The sequence below is a fragment of the Diplotaxodon limnothrissa genome, linkage group LG13 (assembly GCF_057381915.1).
Source record: "Diplotaxodon limnothrissa isolate DT_005_m linkage group LG13, D_limnothrissa_male_GT1.1, whole genome shotgun sequence".
Taxonomy (NCBI): domain Eukaryota; kingdom Metazoa; phylum Chordata; class Actinopteri; order Cichliformes; family Cichlidae; genus Diplotaxodon; species Diplotaxodon limnothrissa.
Window position 1 is genome coordinate 23834868 of NC_140608.1, and position 22193 is coordinate 23857060.

At 40.4% G+C, this 22193-nt stretch overlaps 1 protein-coding gene across 1 annotated transcript; it reads right to left on the reverse strand.

Moving 5' to 3' along the window:
* Positions 1-6777: 6777 nt before the first annotated feature.
* valopa (vertebrate ancient long opsin a) lies at positions 6778-20009 on the reverse strand. The gene is made up of 5 exons (XM_085369555.1): positions 19646-20009; positions 17284-17494; positions 13373-13490; positions 12491-12724; positions 6778-7023 (listed from the first exon to the last, which is right to left on the reverse strand). Exons 1-5 carry the CDS (start codon positions 20007-20009, stop codon positions 6778-6780), a joined length of 1173 nt encoding a protein of 390 aa, XP_085225681.1.
* Between the last annotated feature and the right edge of the window lie 2184 nt (positions 20010-22193).

A 22193-nucleotide genomic window follows, 5' to 3' on the forward strand; every position in this document is an offset into this window, starting at 1 on the left:
CTTCAGAGTGCTGTCTAAGCCCTTACCTTCATTCTGCTCTCTATATGTACACAATGATGGATGGCACCTGTGAGTGTTTTGACTAGCTGAAAGTAAAGGCACTTATAGTGATTTATAAGAAGGGTAAAAAGTTCCCTATATGTGAAGTGTTATGTGAGTGAAGAGACTCTTTGTGTTTGAGCCTCATGAAACAGAACACATAAGGTTATTAAAGATGTCGACATTTTTACCTGATCATCTTTTTACTTTGCTTGGACAGTGTGTATGCCATACTAGTTATATCCATCAACATACTTTGGGGAAGCTTAGAATTGGTACACTAATACTCTGTACTCAGGAGTCTCACAACTATGATTTCAGTTGTGAAGAGAAAAAGGGGAAGGAGGAGGATTTCTGGTTTGTGTGAATCAGTGAGAGCAGGAAGTGTCTGTAATCTTTCTACTAGCTGAATGTAATAATACTTTTGTCAGCTGGCATCAACAGGGCAAGACCACCTGAAACTCCAACAAAAGCAAAATAAGCCGAGCTTGATGAATGCACCGCACAGCATAACCATAAGTAGGCTAAGCTTTGTCAGAGGATGAAAATGATTAATTAGACACATTAATTAAATTTATACTTTTCATTGTGGCACCGTTTTTGACTGATATATTCATTAGAGATTAGGTTGGCATCCACTGAGTGTGTACACCAGCAACAAGGCTGCTGTAAAACTGCACATATACATTATTTTTACTTTGTTTTGTGCCATCCTCTTCTTTTTTTGTCTTTGGCTGCACTAACACTTTCATCTCAGCTGTCAACTGTGGTTTGACAGTCTCTGTAAATATTTACTGCTTCTACTGCATGATAGATATGAAGTCACTGGCGTCACTGTTCCTTCAAAGCATGGACCGACAGTTTCAAGTGAGTAGAGGAAAGTGCTAATACTCAACACAGACCCTTGAGCAGGGCACTGACTCTCAACTACCTTCTTCCTCAACTTTGCACTGCTCTGCAATTCTCTTCTCCTTGGTTGGTTGTCTTGGTTTGATCATACCCATTTGTTAGGTTGGTTTTGTATTTCAGTTTGGCTTTGCTGATAATACGGATTTAATATTTCCATATTCTGTTTTCCATATAAACAACATTTTTTTTTAAAGAAGCGAGACTTAAAGTACAAAACAGTTGTTCTGCATTATGTGTTTGGTAATAATGGAAATTTTAAAATCTTGTAGAGGGGTCTGGGTTGTACCAGAGACACTCCTTCACCTTTCTGGTGGGATACTGAGGTATTATTAAAGCAGGTGCTTTGTCCTGGGTCGATCCTGGGCCTCCTAGTTGGAGGTGCCCGAAACACCTCACCAGGAGGTATCCTAGTCAGATGCTCAGACCACTTGACATGGTTCTAAGGAAGTTCCCAGACATCCTTCAGAACAAGTTATTTGCCCCATAAACAGTATTTACCAGTAATCAAAAAATCACTTCCAGCAGCAAGTTTCATGTAAACACATGAATGAATAATAATGTTACGTATATGATTCTTTTTGCAGTATGTAGCTTAATGTAAGTATATCAAAGTTTAAAACTAAATGCAACAGTCGTATGTATTTACATTTGCATGAGGGCTCAAAACCTGAAATAATAAAGTCTTTTCAATGAAATTTTCTGTATTAATGTCACCAAACATTCAGATTTTTCTTTGTGCTCTCATTCAGTCTATACCTTGTAAAACAATTTATGGACTGTGTGAATTTACAATAACTGTTCCCAGCTTGGAGGACTGAGTCACTGTGTCTGTGATATATTAAATGTTGCACAAATATCCCCCATTACATGAAGTAGGGGGGTCATTTGTTTGCCACCGTCTGGGTCTGCACTGGTTGCAGACCAGGAGAGCACAGAGAAGAGGGAGGAGATGATGGAGGGGGTGGAGGTTCCTGCCGGCTCATGAATTACAGATCACACCGTTTAATCTACACATATGGATCTGGCATGTGTTAGTCTTTGAGAGTATTTTAAAATATTAAGGACATGTCCCAATGAATGCACCATAATGGGGTCTGAACAAATTCCCGCTGCTTCCTGATAAGTTAGTTTATACAGTCTGTGATGTGTTGCTCAGGTTTTACAACATGCATGTGCTCCAAATATTGATTTCTTCTGCGTGGAAAGCAGACAGGACCTTGTAAGCAACCATTTAGAAGACAGGTAAGATAGAAAGAGAAGGAAGACAGAAAACCTTCTTTCTAACATGAGAGACCCTTTTGACTCTTTGTGTAGCTTTATGTTGTGCTATTTAGATCTCAGACTGAAGAACTATGTACACACTGTGTTTCTCTATCCTCCATCCTCTCCATCCATTACAGCCTGAAAAGGGGAGAGTGTACAAAAAAGCTCAGTAGAGTGTAAATTAAAAACACACCACAAGTACCAATTATTCTGCCCAGATAGTCAAATAACAATAATAATTCTCACTAGACCTTTTTCTTCCTTGAAGCTCAAGAAGATGCCGTTTGTTACTGAAAGCCAAGCCGTAATGTTCCTGCTAGTCTGTAAAATGTGCCATGCATTCTGGTTTTGTGTGCTTGGACTTGATGGATTATGTGTTATAATATGTAACTGGTTGAGCTTACTCAGAATTATGTGCACATCCCTGTGCCAATACAAAGAATTAATCCAACCACAGAAAACATCAAGCTCGCTCATTATTTTAGTCGAACCTACTGACTGTTAAATAGCAGATTTTATTAGAGTGTTACATCCATCTGAAAGGCAGTTTGCAAGTTTGTACTGTTTACTGTCAGTTGTAATCTGTGTGATGAGGGAGAGAGTGTGCATAACCTCCAAAAAATAAGCCAAAGAGAGAATAACCAGTGAGAAGTCATGGCTCCATGTTAGGTATTTGTGGAGTGTTGGTCCCTGTTGTGATTTTGCTGATATTATTTCGTGTTCATAATTTTCTGGTGTTCCCTTCGTTTCTTAGACACGGTATGAAGCAACTTTAACATACTCAGAATATCTTTTTTGTTAACTGGCTTTGCTCACCCTGCAAATCAGGCTAGGGAAGTGAAAACTATAATATTCCAAAAATATGACGAGGTTACACACACAAATCATCTGGAAGCATGATGTTTTTACTAGGCTGTTCTCTTGACCGTGCGCTTTAAGTGAGACTGTCTGCTGCAGGAATAAATTTTACCTGCAACTTGTCCAGCTGTAAACTTACAGAAGTGCAAACTATGTGTCACATGATCACTGCAATTTGTACGTAAGTAATTTCCATGTCTCCTTTATTGGACTGTGAGAGAGTCAGACATGAACACAAGTTGCATTTAATGTGTAATTATGAGTTCGAGAGAATCTGTGTTGTTTTTCTGCTTAGTGTTGCTTGTCATGATCAGGTCACCAGATCAACAGTGTTCTGCAACATTCTTCTTTTTTTTCAACATGATTTGTTTTCCGCTGTTATTCAATGGTGGACTCAGTCTGTCTTCTTTTTGCTTCCTATATTATTATTATTTTTTTTAATTGTGCCTTGATTGTGTTCAGCTTTGCCGTTTCCACCTGTGTCTTCCTCTGCAATCGGCCATCTGAGTCATTATAGTCGTCTCGACGTACTTTAAGTGCTTGAATTCTGGATTCCTGTTTTGTATTATCTTATTGTCTCATCAACCCCATGAAGCTCATCATCTGTGATAATTATCTTTTTTAGAGCCTTAAAACAAAAACCAAACAAAGTATTCTGAAAGTATTAAAGACCTCAGAGGATAGTCTGTTTATATTTCCTGATATGATGCTTAATTCATGTTTTACTTTTTCTTTGTAGCTGATGGTTCTCAACTGCATTTTTGGGGGATGCATCACATGTGGGGAAGGATCTCTGTGCTCTAAGTCTGTGGTGTTAATTAAAAAACAGGAAATGTATCTTATCTAAAGCTGTTAATCACACCCCCAGAGTAGTTCACATTTTTAGGATTATTTTTATCAGGGCAAAAAATAATCAACACTAGATTATGGCTTTTTTTAAAATAGATATATACTTTAATACACACATTTTTACAACCACAGTGCATCTAATGACATATACAATAGTACTCATGAGACAAAAAACAAACAGCTGAACAAGTCTTGCCATGCCTGATAAGTATTACACAACTCACTGTAAAGAGGTGAGAAACAGGTGCTTTAACCCATCTACAACGTTGGAAGTATCCCTTCCCTTCATCAGCATTCAGTGCAGTCTGTAATCCTTTTCACCAAAATGTAACACTGGCAGGTTTGTTTGATTTATATCCTGTCGGATCTTCAAGGTGAAGCCACGATATACATCTGCTGTATCCACTGCTGCTGAAGCTTGTGTATGTGTGTCAGTAGTGGCACGACTTAGAGAAACGTTAAAAGAATGCTTAAGGGTCCTGACTGGTAACAGTGAGTGTTGACACTTAAACACAAAGTTGGGATTTTTGACTACCATCGATGGTAGCGGAGCTGCTGAGCGGTTGATGCTGCATTGTCATTAACGGCCGATCCAGGGGCGATTCTAGATTCAAATTTTCAGGGGGGCTCAGCTCCAATTACCTCCAAAGAATAATATTCTTTTAGCCCCGCGTGCTGTTGTAAACTGCTTTAAGGCTTTCAAGTTTTAGAGAAGAGGTCATTGCTTCTTTAGTGGGCTTTCCCTTTGTGCTGATACAGAACTAGTTTTTACTGTAACTACACTTCTGTAGGTTTCTTGATGAGGTCCTTATTGCTGTTTAATATTTGACTTGCCCCAAAATTGGTGACAGTACTTGTGACTTAGCGATGACTTGTGGAGGTATTTGGTAGATTCCTTTTTGTCAGATTACAAGTTTAAAAGTAGGCTTTTAAATACACATGTGTACATCTCCACTTGACTCAAATGGTCTAAACTAGCTAAAGCATTAGAAATGTAAGGCAAGGGAAATTTGCGTGAAAATTCCTGATCCATGAGCGTGATGTTAGTGAAAAGTTCTCTGAGATAATCTTTGCTATAATGATCGTAGTGCATGCATGAATGTACCCCGTCTTCTTCTTAATGGGTGGACTAATCTGAACAAAACTTCCCCCTGTGTTATGTTCTGTTTGCTTTTCTTTCACGTCATGTTTAACGCACATTGTCTGTAATTTGTATCCATTACAGGATTTTTTCAACTCATCACTAAATATGGAATGAATAAAAAATGCCACAGGTGCAGAAGTATAAGACTCCTTTATTAATTTTCATAAAGAAGTCTTGCACATTCCTGCCCAGGTAGCATAGAGGTGGTTAAATGACCTTTTCTGAAATCTGCAACCCGTTTCTAAAATTGAACCACAGTGAAAGTTTGCTGCTTTCAAAATGAACCTACAAGCTAAACGAGCTAAAAAGAACACAGGTCTTCAGTGTTTTTTCGAACAGTAACCCTTTCACAACACACATAGTTTATTCACTGTTGACACAAAACATATTGATTAATGCAGGTTTAGGTTCCAAAGACACGTATCTAAAGTTTCTGGACCTGACAGCAAAGCAGTAACAGTCATTGAAGCGATTAAATCTGTGACAAACTTCTCCAGGACAGGACAGAAGCTAATTTGACAGTTCTCTTTAAAATAGACTGTTGTTGGTGTCACAGTTAACTTGACACAGATGCACTGGTGCTTAAAAATGCTGGATTTTACTCCCGGCCAGACATGACTGAAACACACGTTGTAAACAAACACCATACCTGGTGAATCACTGCTTAGCATACGATGGTGTTTTTGACAGATACCCAGTAATAATGAATGAACATGCACCACAAAGTAGAAGACATATTGTAACACTGATTGCTACATCTACTTGTAGCTACTGCTGAAGTGCTGAAGTGATGGTATTTAGCTTCAATATTGCTGCTGAACTGTGCTTGTGATGGAATACTCATTGCTTTTATACATGGCTAACTAGCAAACCCACTTGTTTGCTAGTGATAATTATTGATGCATTTCTTCACAGTTCCTATAGAGAGCTTACATCAAAGCATTGGACTGTAGTGTGTGCATGTATGTGGTGATCCACTGCTGGCACCTCATTAATATGCTGTCCTCCTATATCTGCAACAGAGGGAACGGGAGACTGGCATCTCTAAGCCCTCTTGACTATCTTCAAAAAAGATAAAAGCTTTGACCCAAACTAGTTTACGCGGGACACAAAAAAAAAAAATTAAAATTCAGCAGACTGCTCCGTCCTTTTGACGGACAGAGATGAATGAAAATTGCTGCCAAAGCAAATACTGAAACAGCATAGAAAAACATGCTTTCTCTGCAGGCACCATCATGGGGCTTCAAAGGAGAAGGCGAGGACAAGATGAAAGGCTGGGTGCATTGTGATATTTGAAACACACTGGCTAGCCCTCAACTAACGGATGTCAAGGTCTGTGGGTTTTGCAGTCCCTTTTTTTTTATTGGGATATGAATGAATCGCGTTGAATCAAGTGCCCTCCATTGTGCCGTGATGGTCAAGAGAACATCCAAGACATTCTTGAATAACGGGACAGAGGAGCACTGGTGAGCAAATATTTATAGGATATCTACAGGGTAAAGCTCTGAGCAGTTCAGTCTCTACAGTTCTTTCCCCCAAGTCTTTTTTTTCCAATAATAAACTGAACATCTACCAGAATACTCTGGACCATAAAGTTTCTTACTTTTTGCTAACCCTTAATTGTCCTTGAAACACAGGGTGAGGGTGGGGCGTCTACAGAAGGGTGTCTATTCACGCTCAGGGAAAGAGAACACCTATCGGGGTAAAGCCTAGTGTTACATTGGGCAGACTTTGTTCTCTGGAATGGGAAGCTGAGCAAATGAACCGCAGTCGGTTGGAGAATCAGATCTGAAGTCCGATCTGGGTGACGTGGTGCTGCCCACGGGGATGTGGGCAGCAATGGCTGACATCTCTCCCGTGTGACTCTCGGCAGTGATTCCAGGTCGATCAGAGGTCTGATTCAGGTTGCTATCAGGGATCGTCCCCACGCCAGTGAAGTGCTGGATAAGACACTTCCTGAACTGAACACAGAGCAAGATAACAGATTAGAACCTCTTATGCCATGTTCACATTGAAATATCATGTAATGATGAAATGCCCTGTTTAAATAACTTATTAGCTACTGTTAGCCAAACGCTAATGTTTACTTTCAGCCACACTTACTGTAACCACCTCTGTTATTTGACTTATCTGATTCTGAATTTGCTGCTGAACGAACAAATGTCACGGTTAATTGCTGGTGTGTTTGATACAAATAACATTTTATTAAAGTGTTTGTTACACAGTGTGTTCAGAGTATCTCTCACACGACTGGATCTGGTACAAGACAGACATGCATTTGGAAGTAATGCTACCCACGAGCAATAACAGGACCACACTGACAGACACAATGAACAGCAGTAACTAATGCAGTATTTACATATACAGATCCAGGGCAATAGTCCAGAGCAAAATGCAGATTACTCAACTTGCTGGGGAGAGCTGTTTTTTTAACATTCCTTTATCAGCTATACATGTTTATGACCAACTAGACTGGTGATGGAAATTAGTTGAGGCTATATGCACACATGTACAATATTGCACACTGCCTTTGCAGACTCTTTTTTTTCTCCTGTTCCTTACAAATGATCTAAACAGTAATCAAAATCACAAGTCAATGCATCTCTGCAACTAAGATCATTTATATTTATTTCCTTTGGTAGGACTAAAGCACTCAATAAACTGATCTGCGAAGCCAGTAATGTTGTAGGGATGGAGCTGGACTCCCCTAAGGTGATGTCGGAGAGGCGGATGTTGTCCAACATACGGACAATGCTGGACAATACCTCCCACTCACTCCATGACGTGCTGGCCAATCACAGGAGCACGCTCAGTGAGATTACTCAAATGCACCACTGAATGACACAGGAAGTCATTTCTGCCTGTACAACTCATCCATCTAATGCACACTGTGCAATAGTTACACCTTTTTGCACATGCGCTACACTGAAAATAAGAAATAACAAATATGTACAGGTTAGAGTAAAATGTCAATCACATATATTTCATCTCTGTTAAATTCTGGATATTTATAATTAAGGTAATTATATGTATTGAAGGTATTTCTTATCATTTGTAAACTTTGTAATAAATTGTTTAATTTAGTTCAGTCTGTTACTATTCTTATTGACAGTTGGTCTAAAGAGATCTGCTCTACCACCTGTGGCTACTAATCGGAAGGTTGGTGGTTCGATCCTTGGCTTCCCCAGTCTGCATGCCAAATATCCTTGGGCAAGATACTAACCCCAAGTTGCTCTCCGATGCATTCATCGGAGTATGAATGTGTGTGAATGTAGTTTAGTTTGCACTTGAGTTTAGAAGTGCTTGTATGAGTGGGTGTGAATGGGTGAATGAGGCATGTTGTATAGAGCGCTTGGAGTACTCCGGGAGAGTAGAAAAGCGCTATTTAAGAATCAGTCCATTTACCATAATTTTCTTAGGTATTAAAAAAGTATCTGATTTTTTTTTCTTTGCCTGTCCCGTTTGGTTCTTTTGCCATCAAAATTATTGTCTAAAGGCAAAGAAAGATGCCCAACGGATTTACTTTACCAAATGGACCGTCCCAGCCTTGCCGTATTGGTCTATTTGATTCACCTTTGCTTTAATTGTTTATTTTATTTTCATTTGCTGAACACGGGACAGACTTGACTGGGGAAAAGAAAAGGGAGAAAGAAAGAGGGAAAGAAAAAGAGCGGGGAAGAGGGACAGTGATAAAGGGCAAAAACCAAAAACCAACAAAACAAACAGACAAAAAATACATATGTCAATCACCTGGATCACCTGTTGAGAAAGAAAAAAGAGAAAACAAGCAAAGAAAAACAGAGCTGAAAAGTATCTGATTCTGATGCTAAGAGCAAACTGCTTGTTCCTATGACCAAAGCAGGGAACCAGAGTGACTATAACTGTATATCATGAAGTTTGACTGTACAGAGGTGACCATGAAGAAGATCAGCTCTACAAGGTGTCCACAATATTAAAGTGGTTTACTTATGTGAACCCCTCTAAAGAGATTGCATTTGTGTCTGAGGGCTCCATTTCTCACGAACATAAACACAGGCTGGTATCTTGTCAGCGCTCGACGAGGCAGGTGAGGTAAAGCTTCCTCATTAGTGATGTGCTGACAGCTGTCAATGTGCCACCATTACTCAGATGCAGTTCTGCAGAAAGAAATGCCAGATGGAAAATCCATGAAGAGAGAAGAGATGGAGTTCTTCCTGTCTCACCTGGAGACATTTAACCAGTCATGATGTGTACAGTTATGTAACAGAGAAAAAAGGGGAAACTGTAGCTGTATGCACGGTCAACTAGATGTGAATTGAAAAATGTAAGGTTTTTGCACCTTATGCCCATAAGGTGCAGGACAAGTATCTCCTCAGGACTTCTTATAATTTGGGAGATGTCTCACAGAACATGGGGATCCTGTGGTAAAAAAAAAAATAGCCTTGTGCAAATCATGACAGTAATTTGGGGTTCTTCTTCTGCCTCTCATCCACCCAAGAATCAAATGTGCTCCAGTGGCATTTAAAAGCTTGACAGCAGTTTAGGTTTAAATTCAGAAGTTTCATGTTGCTTCACTGTATTGAAAACCCATTTACAGCTAGGTTACTACTGCTTGTTCTGTTACGCTGATTCAGCTGATTCTGACGGTGGCTGGGAGGTGTGCACCTGCTCAGAAAGACACAACAGCAGTGGAACTGACACCAGTGTTACCTTTAAGAATACAGCCATTTTTTAGCAGTCATTGATTTCAATCATTGATTTCACATTCCATCAACACTAAAAATCCCTGATCCCTTTTTCCGCTTCCCACTCTGTGTAGTCTTGAGGAGAAAAAATCATTCCCAACCCTCGGTGACCTATCTAATTTAATGGTGCAAGCCTCCTAACTGCCCCCCTCAAAGCAGCAGTGCTGTTCAGAGTGTGAGAGCAACACCTCTGCTATCCTCCGATGTCATGAAAAAGCACAAGGCTGCCGTTATGGCAGTGCTGCATTCAATAGCGATTCCTCCTGTGACCTAAAATATGTTGTAGCTTTTTATATATATAATGGTTGTATAAAGCTTTCCTCCAATAAAACAGTAACTTTAAAGCACTCCCACATAGAGAAACAGGTCATAAAAGATCTCTTTAATGGCAAAACGATTGGCCTGAAACACATTAGTTCTTTATAGCAGATACTTCCACCTTCTTTAAAGTTTAAGAACACCCTAAGGTTTGGAAAGCTGAAACTCTGACTACACCAATTTGTTCTGGTGACAAACTGAGGTCATGGGCAAGCAGGACATATTTATATTTATAAGAACTTTTTAACTGCAAATACTGTGAATTAATTCAATCTTTAACTAAACTGAGCTGTGCAACTTCAACAAAACCTTCTTTTTTCTTATTGCTGGCTGTTGGACTCATTTTTGTTTTCTTATATTTTTATGGTCTAAGAATCCTTTCTGGTCTTGCAGCTCTTCTGGTTCGCCAAGTTGTACCTGTGGACTTATTATTACACAAGAAAAGTAAATATGCTGTATCACATGCTTCTGGTCATCTGTTACCTTAGAGACCACCTTTCCAATTATGCACTTTATCTTTCAAAATGCAAGCTATCAGTTCTCCGGTATGCCTGGCTAAGGTACTCCCTTGTACTTTAGCTGGTACTTGTGCTTTCTTGATTTGATTTTTACTAAACTGAGTCAATGGCAGAGGGAGTTGGATGAAAGAATTTGATTTCCTGAATAGAGATCAAGATCCTGTGGACAAAATGTACATTGTAGTACTCTCCAGAACCGTCAAGATTAGGACGGGGTTTTTTTTTTTTTTGGGGGGGGGGGGTTATTTTGCTTTTTTAGATCCTCAATAATTAAACTAACATTGAGAGAGTAAAGCCTGTTTAAAGCATGAATTGAAATAAATTCCAATTATACTATTGTCATGGCACTGGGTCTAGTGCCCCAGTGTTTTTTGTTTAACTTGTACTCTTTGAATTACTGTTTTCTGTTTGTATTGCACTTATAGTTCCTGGTTTCTGTTTTTTCTGTTCTATTTCTGTGCCTCCCTTGTCTCTGTGCTTCATGTTTCCTCTGTTCCCGAGTCCATTTCCACATCTCAGTGTCTAGTCTGCGTCTTTATGAACGTCATGCTTCCTGTTTTATTTTGATAGTCCGTGTCCTGCGTGCAGTGTAACTAGTTTTGCTTCCCCTTCTCTTGTTAGGCCTCATTTGTCCCAGCTGGATGTCCCCCATCCTCGTGTTGTCCTGCTTGTATATTTAAGCCCTGTGTTTGTCTCTGTCTGTTGCTGGGTCCTGTTCCTGGTTTGTTTTCTTGTTTTCTAGTCTGAGTTTCTAGTTTCCAGTTTAGTTTGTTGTATTTGTTGTTTTCTCAGCAAGTAAAGCTTCGGCTTTGAGTTTACCTTTCCGTTTGAGAGTCCTCCTCCTGCCTTCCACACAACACAGTCATGACAGCTATGGTGCTCTATGAATGTAGAAAGTTTTTTTTCACCTTTTAGCTTTTTGAGGTTTAATGTAACTGGAGGTGGTCTTCCTCTAGAACTACAGGGATATATTGCAGTAGTCATGCATCAAGTCACCTCCAGCCTCTACTTTACCTCATCTTGTTATGTAACCAACAGAGACACAGAGAGGGAAAAATATCAAGCAGTAGAGGTCACTTGATTGTTATGAGCATTAGCAGTTGGGTGTTTAGACCTGCCGGCTAGGTGTTATTTACATTCAGTGGGTCTGGCTGACCTACTTAAACAGCAAAGTGGGGCAATCTGATGGAGATGGACGACATGCAACAGACTACAGGCAATAGTCTGATCTAGGCCCTTTGACAAGCACATGTATGAAAAATGTTATGTAGACAATGAGAAATTAATTAAGACATTTAAATAGTGCTTTAAATATGGTGGTATTTGGAAGCAAGCATCAACTACCAATATTTATTAAATGCTTTGCATAAAGAACGAGTGTCTTATATAGAAAATGGTTTATGCCATCAAGGGAATAAAACACATCCAAGGTGATGGGTGTTTAAAGTCTATACATTATGTGTCAAAAAAATCTCCCTTTATTAGTTCTTTCAAAAGCTGCAGTGAAAATCCAGGTATTAGTCCCTTACACTGAGAACAGAGCAAGAGAGCACAGAGTAAAATAAAAAATTAAGTAAATGACATGAAGAAATGTCAGCAGCAGCCGTTTTACAGTGGTAAGCCTCACACCTTTTTTTTAAGCAGACAGTTGTGCACTGTGGATTTTATACTTCAGTCATTCACCGTGCACTGAGAAACAGGCCGACACTACAAAACAACAGAATAAACCCACCTCTATAGTTCAACAGCTTTCATGTGACACAAGCAGTAATGTGTCTCCAGGAAGGAATGGCCAGACTAAAGTAAAGCAACACTTAGTGTGACTAAAGTGAAACTATGATGCAGTGGCTCTAAAAATGTCTACTTACCTGTTTGTTCATGAAAACATAGATGATTGGATTGTAAACGGCAGCTGTCTTGGAGAAGAAGGCTGGGATAGAAGCCAGTCTTGGATCCAGTTCAATAGTTGGATGTGCTGTGACCAATATGGAGAAGACTGCGTATGGTGTCCAACCCACCATGAATGCCACGATCATCACCACCACCATGCGGGTCACTTGGCGCTCTGGTTTCCTGGCAGTGGCCAGACGACCATGTGATACCTGACAGCAACATAAAAATGTATGCAGTCATGCATTTGCTGGGACGTCCGCTCCTGGAAAGATTGCAGCACTGGTGCTCCAGACCAGCAAACTGCCAGAACTTTAACTTTTATAGAGGCAGTCACACAATAACTGCTAATCAAATTAATAATTGACCACAGGCATCTGACTGCTACTTCCCCTCTGAATTCCTACAGAAGCCGTAAGATTGTGCTTAGTTTCTCAGAGTTGTGTGAAAACTTTCTTTTTTACATAACTGTACATGTCCATCAGCTGATCAGTAATATCCAGTCATTTCCGTGTAGGTGGACAACAGCCATTATAACCTGACGCTTATTTGAGAGATGAGTAATAGTACTGTCAGCTGCAATGAGCAGTCATCCAGTACCTGATATTCCCTGTAATAAAAGCTCCAAATTAAGAAACATCTTAACTAGTAATTTACTGAGTCACAATGATGACATCAGTACAGCGCTGAAGTCTGGTTTCTGTCATCCTTCCTTCTGAGCTCTCCTTCTTAACTTTTCTGTAATTTTGTAAAACTGTAAAAATGATAGTGTGTGTGTGTGTGTGTGTGTGTGTGTGTGTGTGTGTGTGTGTGTGTGTGTGTGTGTGTGTGTGTGTGTGTGTGTGTGTGTAAGAACTGACCTTCCTGAGCTTCCGTAGGAGCTTCCCATAGCAGAAGAAAATCACCCCGAGAGGCAAAATGAAACAGGTGACGAAGAAAGTAAGGATGTAGCTGTGATCTGTGATGTTGGTTGAATACCTGTTCAGAGATGAACAGAAAAAAAAGTTTGACTCCATTTTAAATTAATGTCACTGTGTCTACCTGTGACTCCCTGCGAGAATTAAATCTAAATAAGGCCATCTGCAGCAACCCCAACTGGTCGCAGCAGATGGCCGCCCTTCCCTGGTTCTGCCGGAGGTTTCTTCCTGTTAAAAGGGCGTTTTTCCTTCCCACTGTTGCCAAAGTGCTTGCTCATAGAGGGTCATATGATTGTTGGGTTTCTCTATATATGTAATATTGTAGGGTCTACCTTACGATATAAAGCATCTTGAGATGACTGTTGTTGTGATTTGATGCTGTATAAATAAAATTGAGTTGAATTCCGATCTAAATTCAGAACAAACTGTCATTTTGAGGTTTTTCAAAGAAAACAAAATTTAAAAAAAATACTTCTGCACCTCATTTGAGCTTCAGTTCAAAAGGGTAATTTCACAGCTGACACAAATTTCTGTGGCTCAAAACACCAGAGGGTGGGGTTTGAAGTGTGGTTCAGTTGGAGATTTGCAATGCAACATTTCACACCTCATTCATTTATGGAATCCATGGTGCTAAATATCAAACACTGAAGTTGTGTTTAGAGGACAGAAGAGTTGTAGGAAATTGGTAGATTTGTACAGAAATCCTCGGACCTGTGACAGCAACTCACTGGAATCCTGAAACTGTAGCAATATGCATGTATTCAACCCTCTGAGGGGCAGGACATTTTCCTCATTAGTGCCATCTACTGTTCAGTGGGCCAAATTAGCTTACAATTCAATTACCTAGTCACTTCTGCATATAAACAGACAGCATTGAAATCACCTCCAAGAGTCATTTTTAATCAGGTGAATTCCTGCACTGTTGCTGACAACTCAAAAATGTCAGCAACTCAGGATCTTGCTTTCCACCACCAGCTGGTGTGCTTTTTCTCCAACAGCATGCCTGCCAGAGAAAATCTCTTCATTCACATTGTCGGAAACAGTAGTGCTGCTTCACACTGGGAAAGAATGATATTTCAATCCAATCTGTTACAGAAACATTACATTATTGCTCAGACCATAAAATATAAGTTTAAAACACCCAAGTTTTTGCATGAAGCTAGACAGAAGTAACTGGACTATATACTATAATGAAACATTCTCGTTTTGGGGTTTTTTGTTAAAAAATGTGTGCTATGAAAATGGAAGAAGGAAAAATAAACTTTTCATGTTTCATGTTTTGTGTGACAGGTTTTTAAAAAACAATAAAATAACAAATATTTTATTAGAAAGAAGCCCTAATTCCTATAAAATACACTGTGATCACCGACACACAAACCTCTGATTATTCAAATTAAACTGAGAATATATGTGGCTGAGAGCATGAACATAATTAAAAGGTTGACCTGTGACCATCAGAACTTTCTTAGTTTTGGACCCGCCTGTGTCCCACTCTGTCTGGATAACAGCTGCAGATGCAAAAAATACTCTTCAGCCTATAGTTCATGCACCTATGGTATGAAATTCAACATCTTACATCACCTTATTCTCAAGTTATTCTCATTCAATCAATTTGAAACTCCTACACTGCTTCGTTCTTGAGCTCTCACATTCACAAACTTAAGTTGCAGCAGTGGGAAACCAAAAATGCTTGTGAGTTAGCGACAGCTCCAGAATCCTGGAAGAAGAACTTCAGCATTCTCTAAAAAAAATCATCTTTCCATAAATTTAGCCAACACTGGTATCGTCCATGCTGAAGACTGAGTCGCTGATAATAAAAGGGGAACATATGGAGTATTTGAAACTAATATATGAGATTTGTGTAATTTAGATTTGTGAAAGAAAGATGCAGTCTGGGAAACCATCAGCTATCATCTGCTGACTTGGGCTTCTGCTGTAGCCATATTGTGCATAAATATATTAAAAACAAGGAAAACAAGCTCGTGAAAATTCAACCTCCAACCACATCCTACTTAAACTACCTAAACTTAAATGTATCCTCCTTAATGTTATGTTGTACTGCAAGGTGATAGAGTTTTGAATGATTTGACATGTAGATGACATTGCACAATGCTGTACTCACATATTTACAATATGCTAGTGTCTCTAGTTGACAAGGAAACAGAGCAATAGGCAAACCTCCAAAACAGTATACATGATAGTTTGTAATGAGCGTATGGTAGAGGGTGAATAATATGTGCCATACATGCAGATCTTCTGATCAAGCCCAGGGATTTGAGCTGACAACCTCCCACCTCTGCATGTATCTTTGTACTAAATATCCTACAGAACACCTGAGCAGTAGAGGGGATTTCAAAGAAAGTCAGTAGGATAAAGTTAGTAGACTCCGTGCAGGGTGCAGCTACCTGCCGACAGTTCTGTGGCAACATGCGAGTCCTTCAAAAGCCAACGCTTCCAGCACTGAATATTTGCATATATACATATATGCATATAAAAAGATGCACATAAATGAGGCTTTTAAAATTTATCAGGCTGTGCATGTTGCAACTGAAGCTCACACACCTGCTCCTGCTGTTAACCAAATATTTTCTGACACAGCTCACACCGTGTGCAGCCAGAAATGTAGGGGATTATATATGTGGTTGGTATCTCCATAAGGTGATGTCTTAATTGCATTGTGTGGACAATTTGTTCTCCTGGCGCTTCTTCTAAGCAGTGGTTCTCCAACGGGGCTTCGGGCAAACTCTCAGCCCATATCTGCACGCCTTTGATCAAAGCAGCTAAATAGCACTACCCAGATGACGCCCTGAGGGCCGAGGTTAGAGGAGACCTCTTTTTTTTTTATAACAAAAATTAGGACACAGCAAGCTAACATGGCTGAAAGAGCGACATAGAGCTGAGTGACAGGGTTGAGGGAAGAATGGCTGCTCCGTTTCTATGTAAAACACATTGTTTAAGGTTAACGTTGAACCAGTGAGGTTCATAAACACCTAAAATCCAGTAACATTAATTCATTTAAATTCTGCCATCAACATGTTGCACCTCATCAGGTGACTTAAGTACATGTAAAGACAATCTTAGGGACATACTCACATTCAATGACCCTTCATCATTGTCTTTGAGTATTATAGCCCTTGTAAACTTGCTTGGGTTAAATGACCAACTGCCTCAGTACCACACTGAACTTCATTCAGTTTGGAGAAACACGCTACACCTTATCTGCCCAACACCAAACAGTCACATATTCATTTACATCTCAAGATATTTCCCTCAGAACCAAAACAGAGCAAAAACTATATTGTTTGTTTCTTGGTTTATTTGTTTTTTTGCATTCATAAAGCTAAGGCATAATACTTGCTAACCAAGTAAACTTATTAGCACTAACAATTAGCTTAGCACTCTACCATCTCATTAAAAAAATGGTCAATTCTGGATTAAAAGAAAAACAAATATCATCATAGCAACCTAAACACTAATGTGGAGGTTTCATGCTCCAACCAGCGACATCACTATTTTGGATTGCATGCTATGGTTTGAGAGTTTCTTATGACGCCACCAAGTGGTCAAAAAAAATGATTCACAAACCAACAGTTGTTTATATTTAACCAAATACAGCCATTGATTTTGAATTGGTGCATGATGTGAGTAAGGAAAAACGGTCTTAAGAATTAAAGTTCAACTCAAATCACAATTTTCTGTTAAGGTCAATCAAACCCTGCTTTCTTAAGTATACAACAGGGTTATTTGCCCCAAAGCAAAAACCTCTAGCATTGAAATACTTTTTGGGTATTGAGGAAATAAGTTTGGCTTTTTTTCTAAATGGGATTTGTGTGTGAGAAGTGCTCATTTCTCACCAGTCGGGCTCACAGGTGGTCCCAATCTTGCTTACAGTGTATCTGTTCCATCCCAGCACTGGAGGGAAGGTCCAGATGAAGGAGAAGGACCAAACGAACACAAGACCCAGGATCGCGTGCTTTGCTTGCAGTCGGATGTTACCCAGAGGTCGGCAGATCACAAAGAACCTTTCAAAGGACAGGACAGCCAGGGACCAGAGGGCCACGATCCCTTAGGGAAACAGCAGGAGGTCAATGTGGTTGAGCCAAGTGGGACATTTACCAGTGATACACAGCAACATCCCAGATTTGCACGAGGTCTGGGTAAAAGCAGCTGCCCTGGTGCTGATATAGTTTAATGATTTGAGATGGGTACATTAGGTTATCCCCTAATGAGCTTTGTTTTAAAAAGGCAGTATTTAATTGTGGTAATAAGTCTCTCTCATAGAAGAGCTAATTGCTTATCTCTCCACAGTGAGATTCTTCATGTGTATTTCTGCTAGTGTCACTGGGGAGAACTAAAGACAGGGGCATAAACGAAGGTGTTCAATTATCACACATTTAAACAAAAGCCTCTGGTATATAGGTTCCCAAATACATTCATACCATTACTCCCGACGGTGGTTTTATAGCTTTTAAAGTTCTGATAACTGAACATCAAAGGAGGGTTTTTCTAGAAGAATTCAGTTTTTACCCATTAAGATTTAATGTATTTATCTGTACAGCACAGGGGCAGTACAAAGACCTAAAAATAGACACAAACAGAAAACATTCTCCCCCTGAGTAGAATATTAATTGGAGCATCCACCCTGTTCGAGGGGAGAAGCTCACCTAATGTAATGACTTTCATATTTACCCACACCCTTTTACACGCACACACGAATAATAGCAATGACACTGCAGTTAATCACTTAAAAGTGCTGTTAAAGCAAAAACATTCGAGTGGCTTTTCACCATGAGCCTATGGAAGATGTGCGCTTCACTTCAGCGGGTTATTGATCATGTATCAGCGCAGCTTCTTCAGTTATCATCTAGACTTTGCAGCTTAGGATCAAAATCTGTTCAGCCTTCCAGCACATGGCCACACAAGTCATTTGTTTGTTATTCAGTAATAACTGTACGCGACAGGGTTGCAATGCAGCGCATTACAGCAATTTGTCCCCACAAATAGCCCACACAACACGTTATAATCATGGAGCAAATAGAGATCAATACATTGATTTCTGGAGTTATTTAACATCACTGTCTGTGTGTAAGCTCTGGGTACAGATGCCATCAACTAATGCACTGCATAATGCAGTTCTGGTAAAGAGCATATACAGTACTGCAATAAGCTGGCTCATTAAAGCACCACACGTGACAGTAATTTGATAATATTCTCATTAAGTTGCATGAAAATATAAATTCATTATAAATTAATATTTCCTGTTGACAGACTGTCAGTTTTACAGACTTAGACAAAATCATCCTTTTACTTCATGTGCCATTCCTCTCTGAAACCATGTCACAAATCTAATAAGGCTTTGCATAAAATGATTAAGTATTCAGACTTTATGTACTGCAGGTGTCTCACCAGATGCCCATGATCCCACACAGCATGGGAACCTCTGCATGCCATTCCAACCCACCTACTTGGTTATTGGTGGTCACAGCGCTGGTAACCTACTTAAAGCAAGTCATGTACAAAAGTGTGTGAGAAGGCTTCTGTACCAGGATCGCTTTAAATACTGCTTTACACTCTGGACTCACACAGCAGCAGGAAGCAAATACTATCCAGGTTCAGTTTAAACATAATGCACAGTTTATAAAACAGCCCTCAAAAGAATCAAACTTCAAGTTAACAGTGAGACTGACATTGATTTTGGAGTTATAGTTTTACTTTGGCCAGAAATGTCTATCATCCCGATCCTTGTGCTTTTGGTGTCTTGGTTACAACTGAGGTTTAAAGGGTGTGTGTCAGATAGAATGGATTTTTAAATATTAGTCTTGAGCTGTTTAAATAAATAAACATTTAAAATCAGTCTACACATTGATGGATGCCAGAATGCATTTATTATTTCAACATTTCTCCTGTCACTGTAAGAAAGTAGTGCTTTCATCGTTTGAATCTTGTCCAAGGAAAGCAAGCAAAGTTCCTGAGGCTGGAATGTTCTGTCAGTTAGAGGGATTGATTCTTTATTTGACATGGCTTCTAGATGCCCTAATTTATTAACAAGCGTTTAGTGACAAAGTCGAATAACACCACGTGGAGTTGTTTTACTCGCACGCACAGCAGCTCTTTTTTGCAGTAAAAGGAGCCACTCTGACAGCTACAGCTATGGAACGTGGAGCTTCATTCATCTCTGCCATTACAGTAACAGGATGGGGGAAAGTGTTAACCTACCGAAAAAAGTAACTGCAAAGCCCTCCAGGACGCAAGCCCACTTCCCGAGGAAGAAATAACCCCTGGCGTTAGTCAGGAAACTTATTACTCCACCGGTGAGGGAGACTAGAAAGTCGGCGATGGCCAGATTAACTATAATGTAATTCAGGGGCTGCCTCAGTTGTTTGAACTTGAAAGTGACAAACATGACCAGGAAATTTTCGGTTAAAGACAGCGAGCTGACCACAAACATGAGAACGGCCAGGATGGTGAAGTTCCAGGGCGCGATGTTCTTGAGGGGTCCGTTAAAGGGATCATCGGGGGTGGAGAGTTCAGGTGCCACGGTGTAGGACACGCCGTTCACTGACACGCTGAAGGTTTCCATTGTCCGTGTCCGGAGAGTCCGCTGGCTGCTCGCTAACCCTAACCTCGGTCTCCTCTTCTTATACTCACAACTTAACGTGGAGTCTGTGCCAGACAGGCGCGCTCTGCAGTCACTTGGAAACGCGCCGCTTGAGCTGAGCACGCTGTGCGCTCCGGGACTCCTCTTTCCAAAAGTTCAGATGTTGAAATCCGCGCTGGCCGCCGCGCATGGCGAAGCGCAGGACGGAGAAATCCACTAAACGCGCTTGGGCGTGATTGTGCGCCGCTGCTGGAAAGTGTCAGTCTGCATGTGAGAGCGGAGCAGAGCGCGAGCTGTGCGCTGCGGTCAGGGGAGATGTCTTGAAAAAGCGCGAGTGGACGAATGATCGGGGGCATCTTGGCGGCTCTTATATAGGCGGCTCCGGCATCGCTGCTGTCCTCCAGGACGCCCTCTCCGTGCGCGCTTCTGTTCAAGCTCCGGACACTGATCACAGTCCAGTCTCCAGGCTTGGCGCGTACTCCGGATGAACCCGGGAGCGCATAGCTGCCATCCAACACTTTTACACACGAGCCAGTAATTACTACCATGCATGATTAATAGGCTACATCTAATGTGTGGCTATTTTAGGTGCATTTCGAAAGGACACGTAGAGATCTGGTGATTTTCGCCTTTTCAGTGCGCAATTTATTAGTGATGCATAATTAGGCACCGCAGCGGAGTGATTGGTCGCAATGGACCTGATGTATTCGTCTAAATTAACTATAAACGTTCACCTTTAAACTCTCTAAAATTCACATGCATATTGAAGTCCTTGAGCGATAAGTGTTAAATTAACCTGGATAATTAGTCTTTACTCACATCTACAGGAATCCATCATTTATGGCACACAAATTTAAAAATTCGTGTGTGCTGCACATTGATCACAACAAAGCTCTCTGTTATAAGTAAATATGCAATTAAAAGTTCAAGTCACACAACATGATGGTGTCAAACTGGAACACACCTGGATAATTACCAACCCAGTCATCCATTAATCTTATAAAGGCGAACATTTTACAAGACAGCCTGTTATGCTCCAAACCACCCTTTATAATCTGAGGGAAAATGCTTGTGCAGAGAACAGTCTGAAAGCAAGGAAGGTTGTACTTATGCTGATAAACCACTGCTTTTTAAAGAAATCAGAAGGCTGATTGACTGTATGCCAGTCAGCAATAACATTAAGACCACTGCGTGAAGGTGATCAGGTCTTTACCTCTGAATGTAAAGTGCCACCACCTTAATATTTTTATATATCCAGCCACAGGAACAAGCACTGACATACACATTTGAAATCTCAAACTAAGTGAACATTCATTGGATGGACCGTTCAACAGTTAGTGCCACTGGAGAGAACCGGTGTCCCTGCTCCAGCAGGTCAGAGTTGTTTTCATACATTTATGAAATGTATGAAAATTGCACATCAGGCTTTGCAGTTTGAATCTCTCATCAGACGAGAGGCTAAAGTACAAACTTGTCTCAGAGGATTTTTAAAGCTCTTTTAAAAAATTAGAGGCTTAGTGAAGGTTGTGTATTCTAAATGATTAGTTAGAAACAGCTTCACTGTTACTTAGTGGAAAGTGTCTCTTCAAGAGCATTTTTACATCATATTGGCTGTTTAGGGGTAAGAGGAGAATTTCTTACTGAGAAGACTGCCTGTGTAACTTAACTGCAGCTATCCAAAACATTTTCTTTCAAGCAAGAAAGTCAAACATCCAGCGCTATTGAAAGCTGTGCATACAGAGAAACCGCCTCATATATAATTCCTACACAGTGTGAGACATTATTAGTTGCTCAAAGGTTATAGAAAATAACACCACAAGAAAGGTGCATGCAGCGCTAAATAAAACTGCTCCTGACTTTAAGTTTGTGTAATTCAGTGATGATACAATTCAGTCCGAGGCACGGCATGAAGGTTCAAAAGGATCAAGAGTTTCAAAAGGATTAGGAGTTAAAGATTAGCTCCAAATGTCACGGCCAGGCGGATCAGCTGCACGCTGATCAGCCCTCTCTGTTTCTCTTCCTCTTCTCTCTCGCCGGGGCGGAACTCACTGTGGGTTCATGCCCTTGGTCCACGCCCTCGGGAGATGAGACCCAGGTGTCTCATTAAGGGGAGCAGCATTTAAGCCAGGAGGTGACTGCTGTTCGTCGCTGGATCGTTGTCTACCA

What these genes read in the sequence shown, in the direction of transcription:
- valopa (XM_085369555.1), bottom strand. Translation starts at nt 20,009, where the DNA reads ATGGAAACCTTCAGCGTGTCAGTGAACGGCGTGTCCTACACCGTGGCA. An exon ending in ACCACCTGTGAGCCCGACTG is followed by an intron (nt 13,491 to 17,283) that starts GTGAGAAATGAG and finishes ATCTCTGAACAG; the next exon opens with GTATTCAACCAACATCACAG. An exon ending in ATGTTTTCATGAACAAACAG is followed by an intron (nt 7,024 to 12,490) that starts GTAAGTAGACAT and finishes CTCTGTGTTCAG; the next exon opens with TTCAGGAAGTGTCTTATCCA.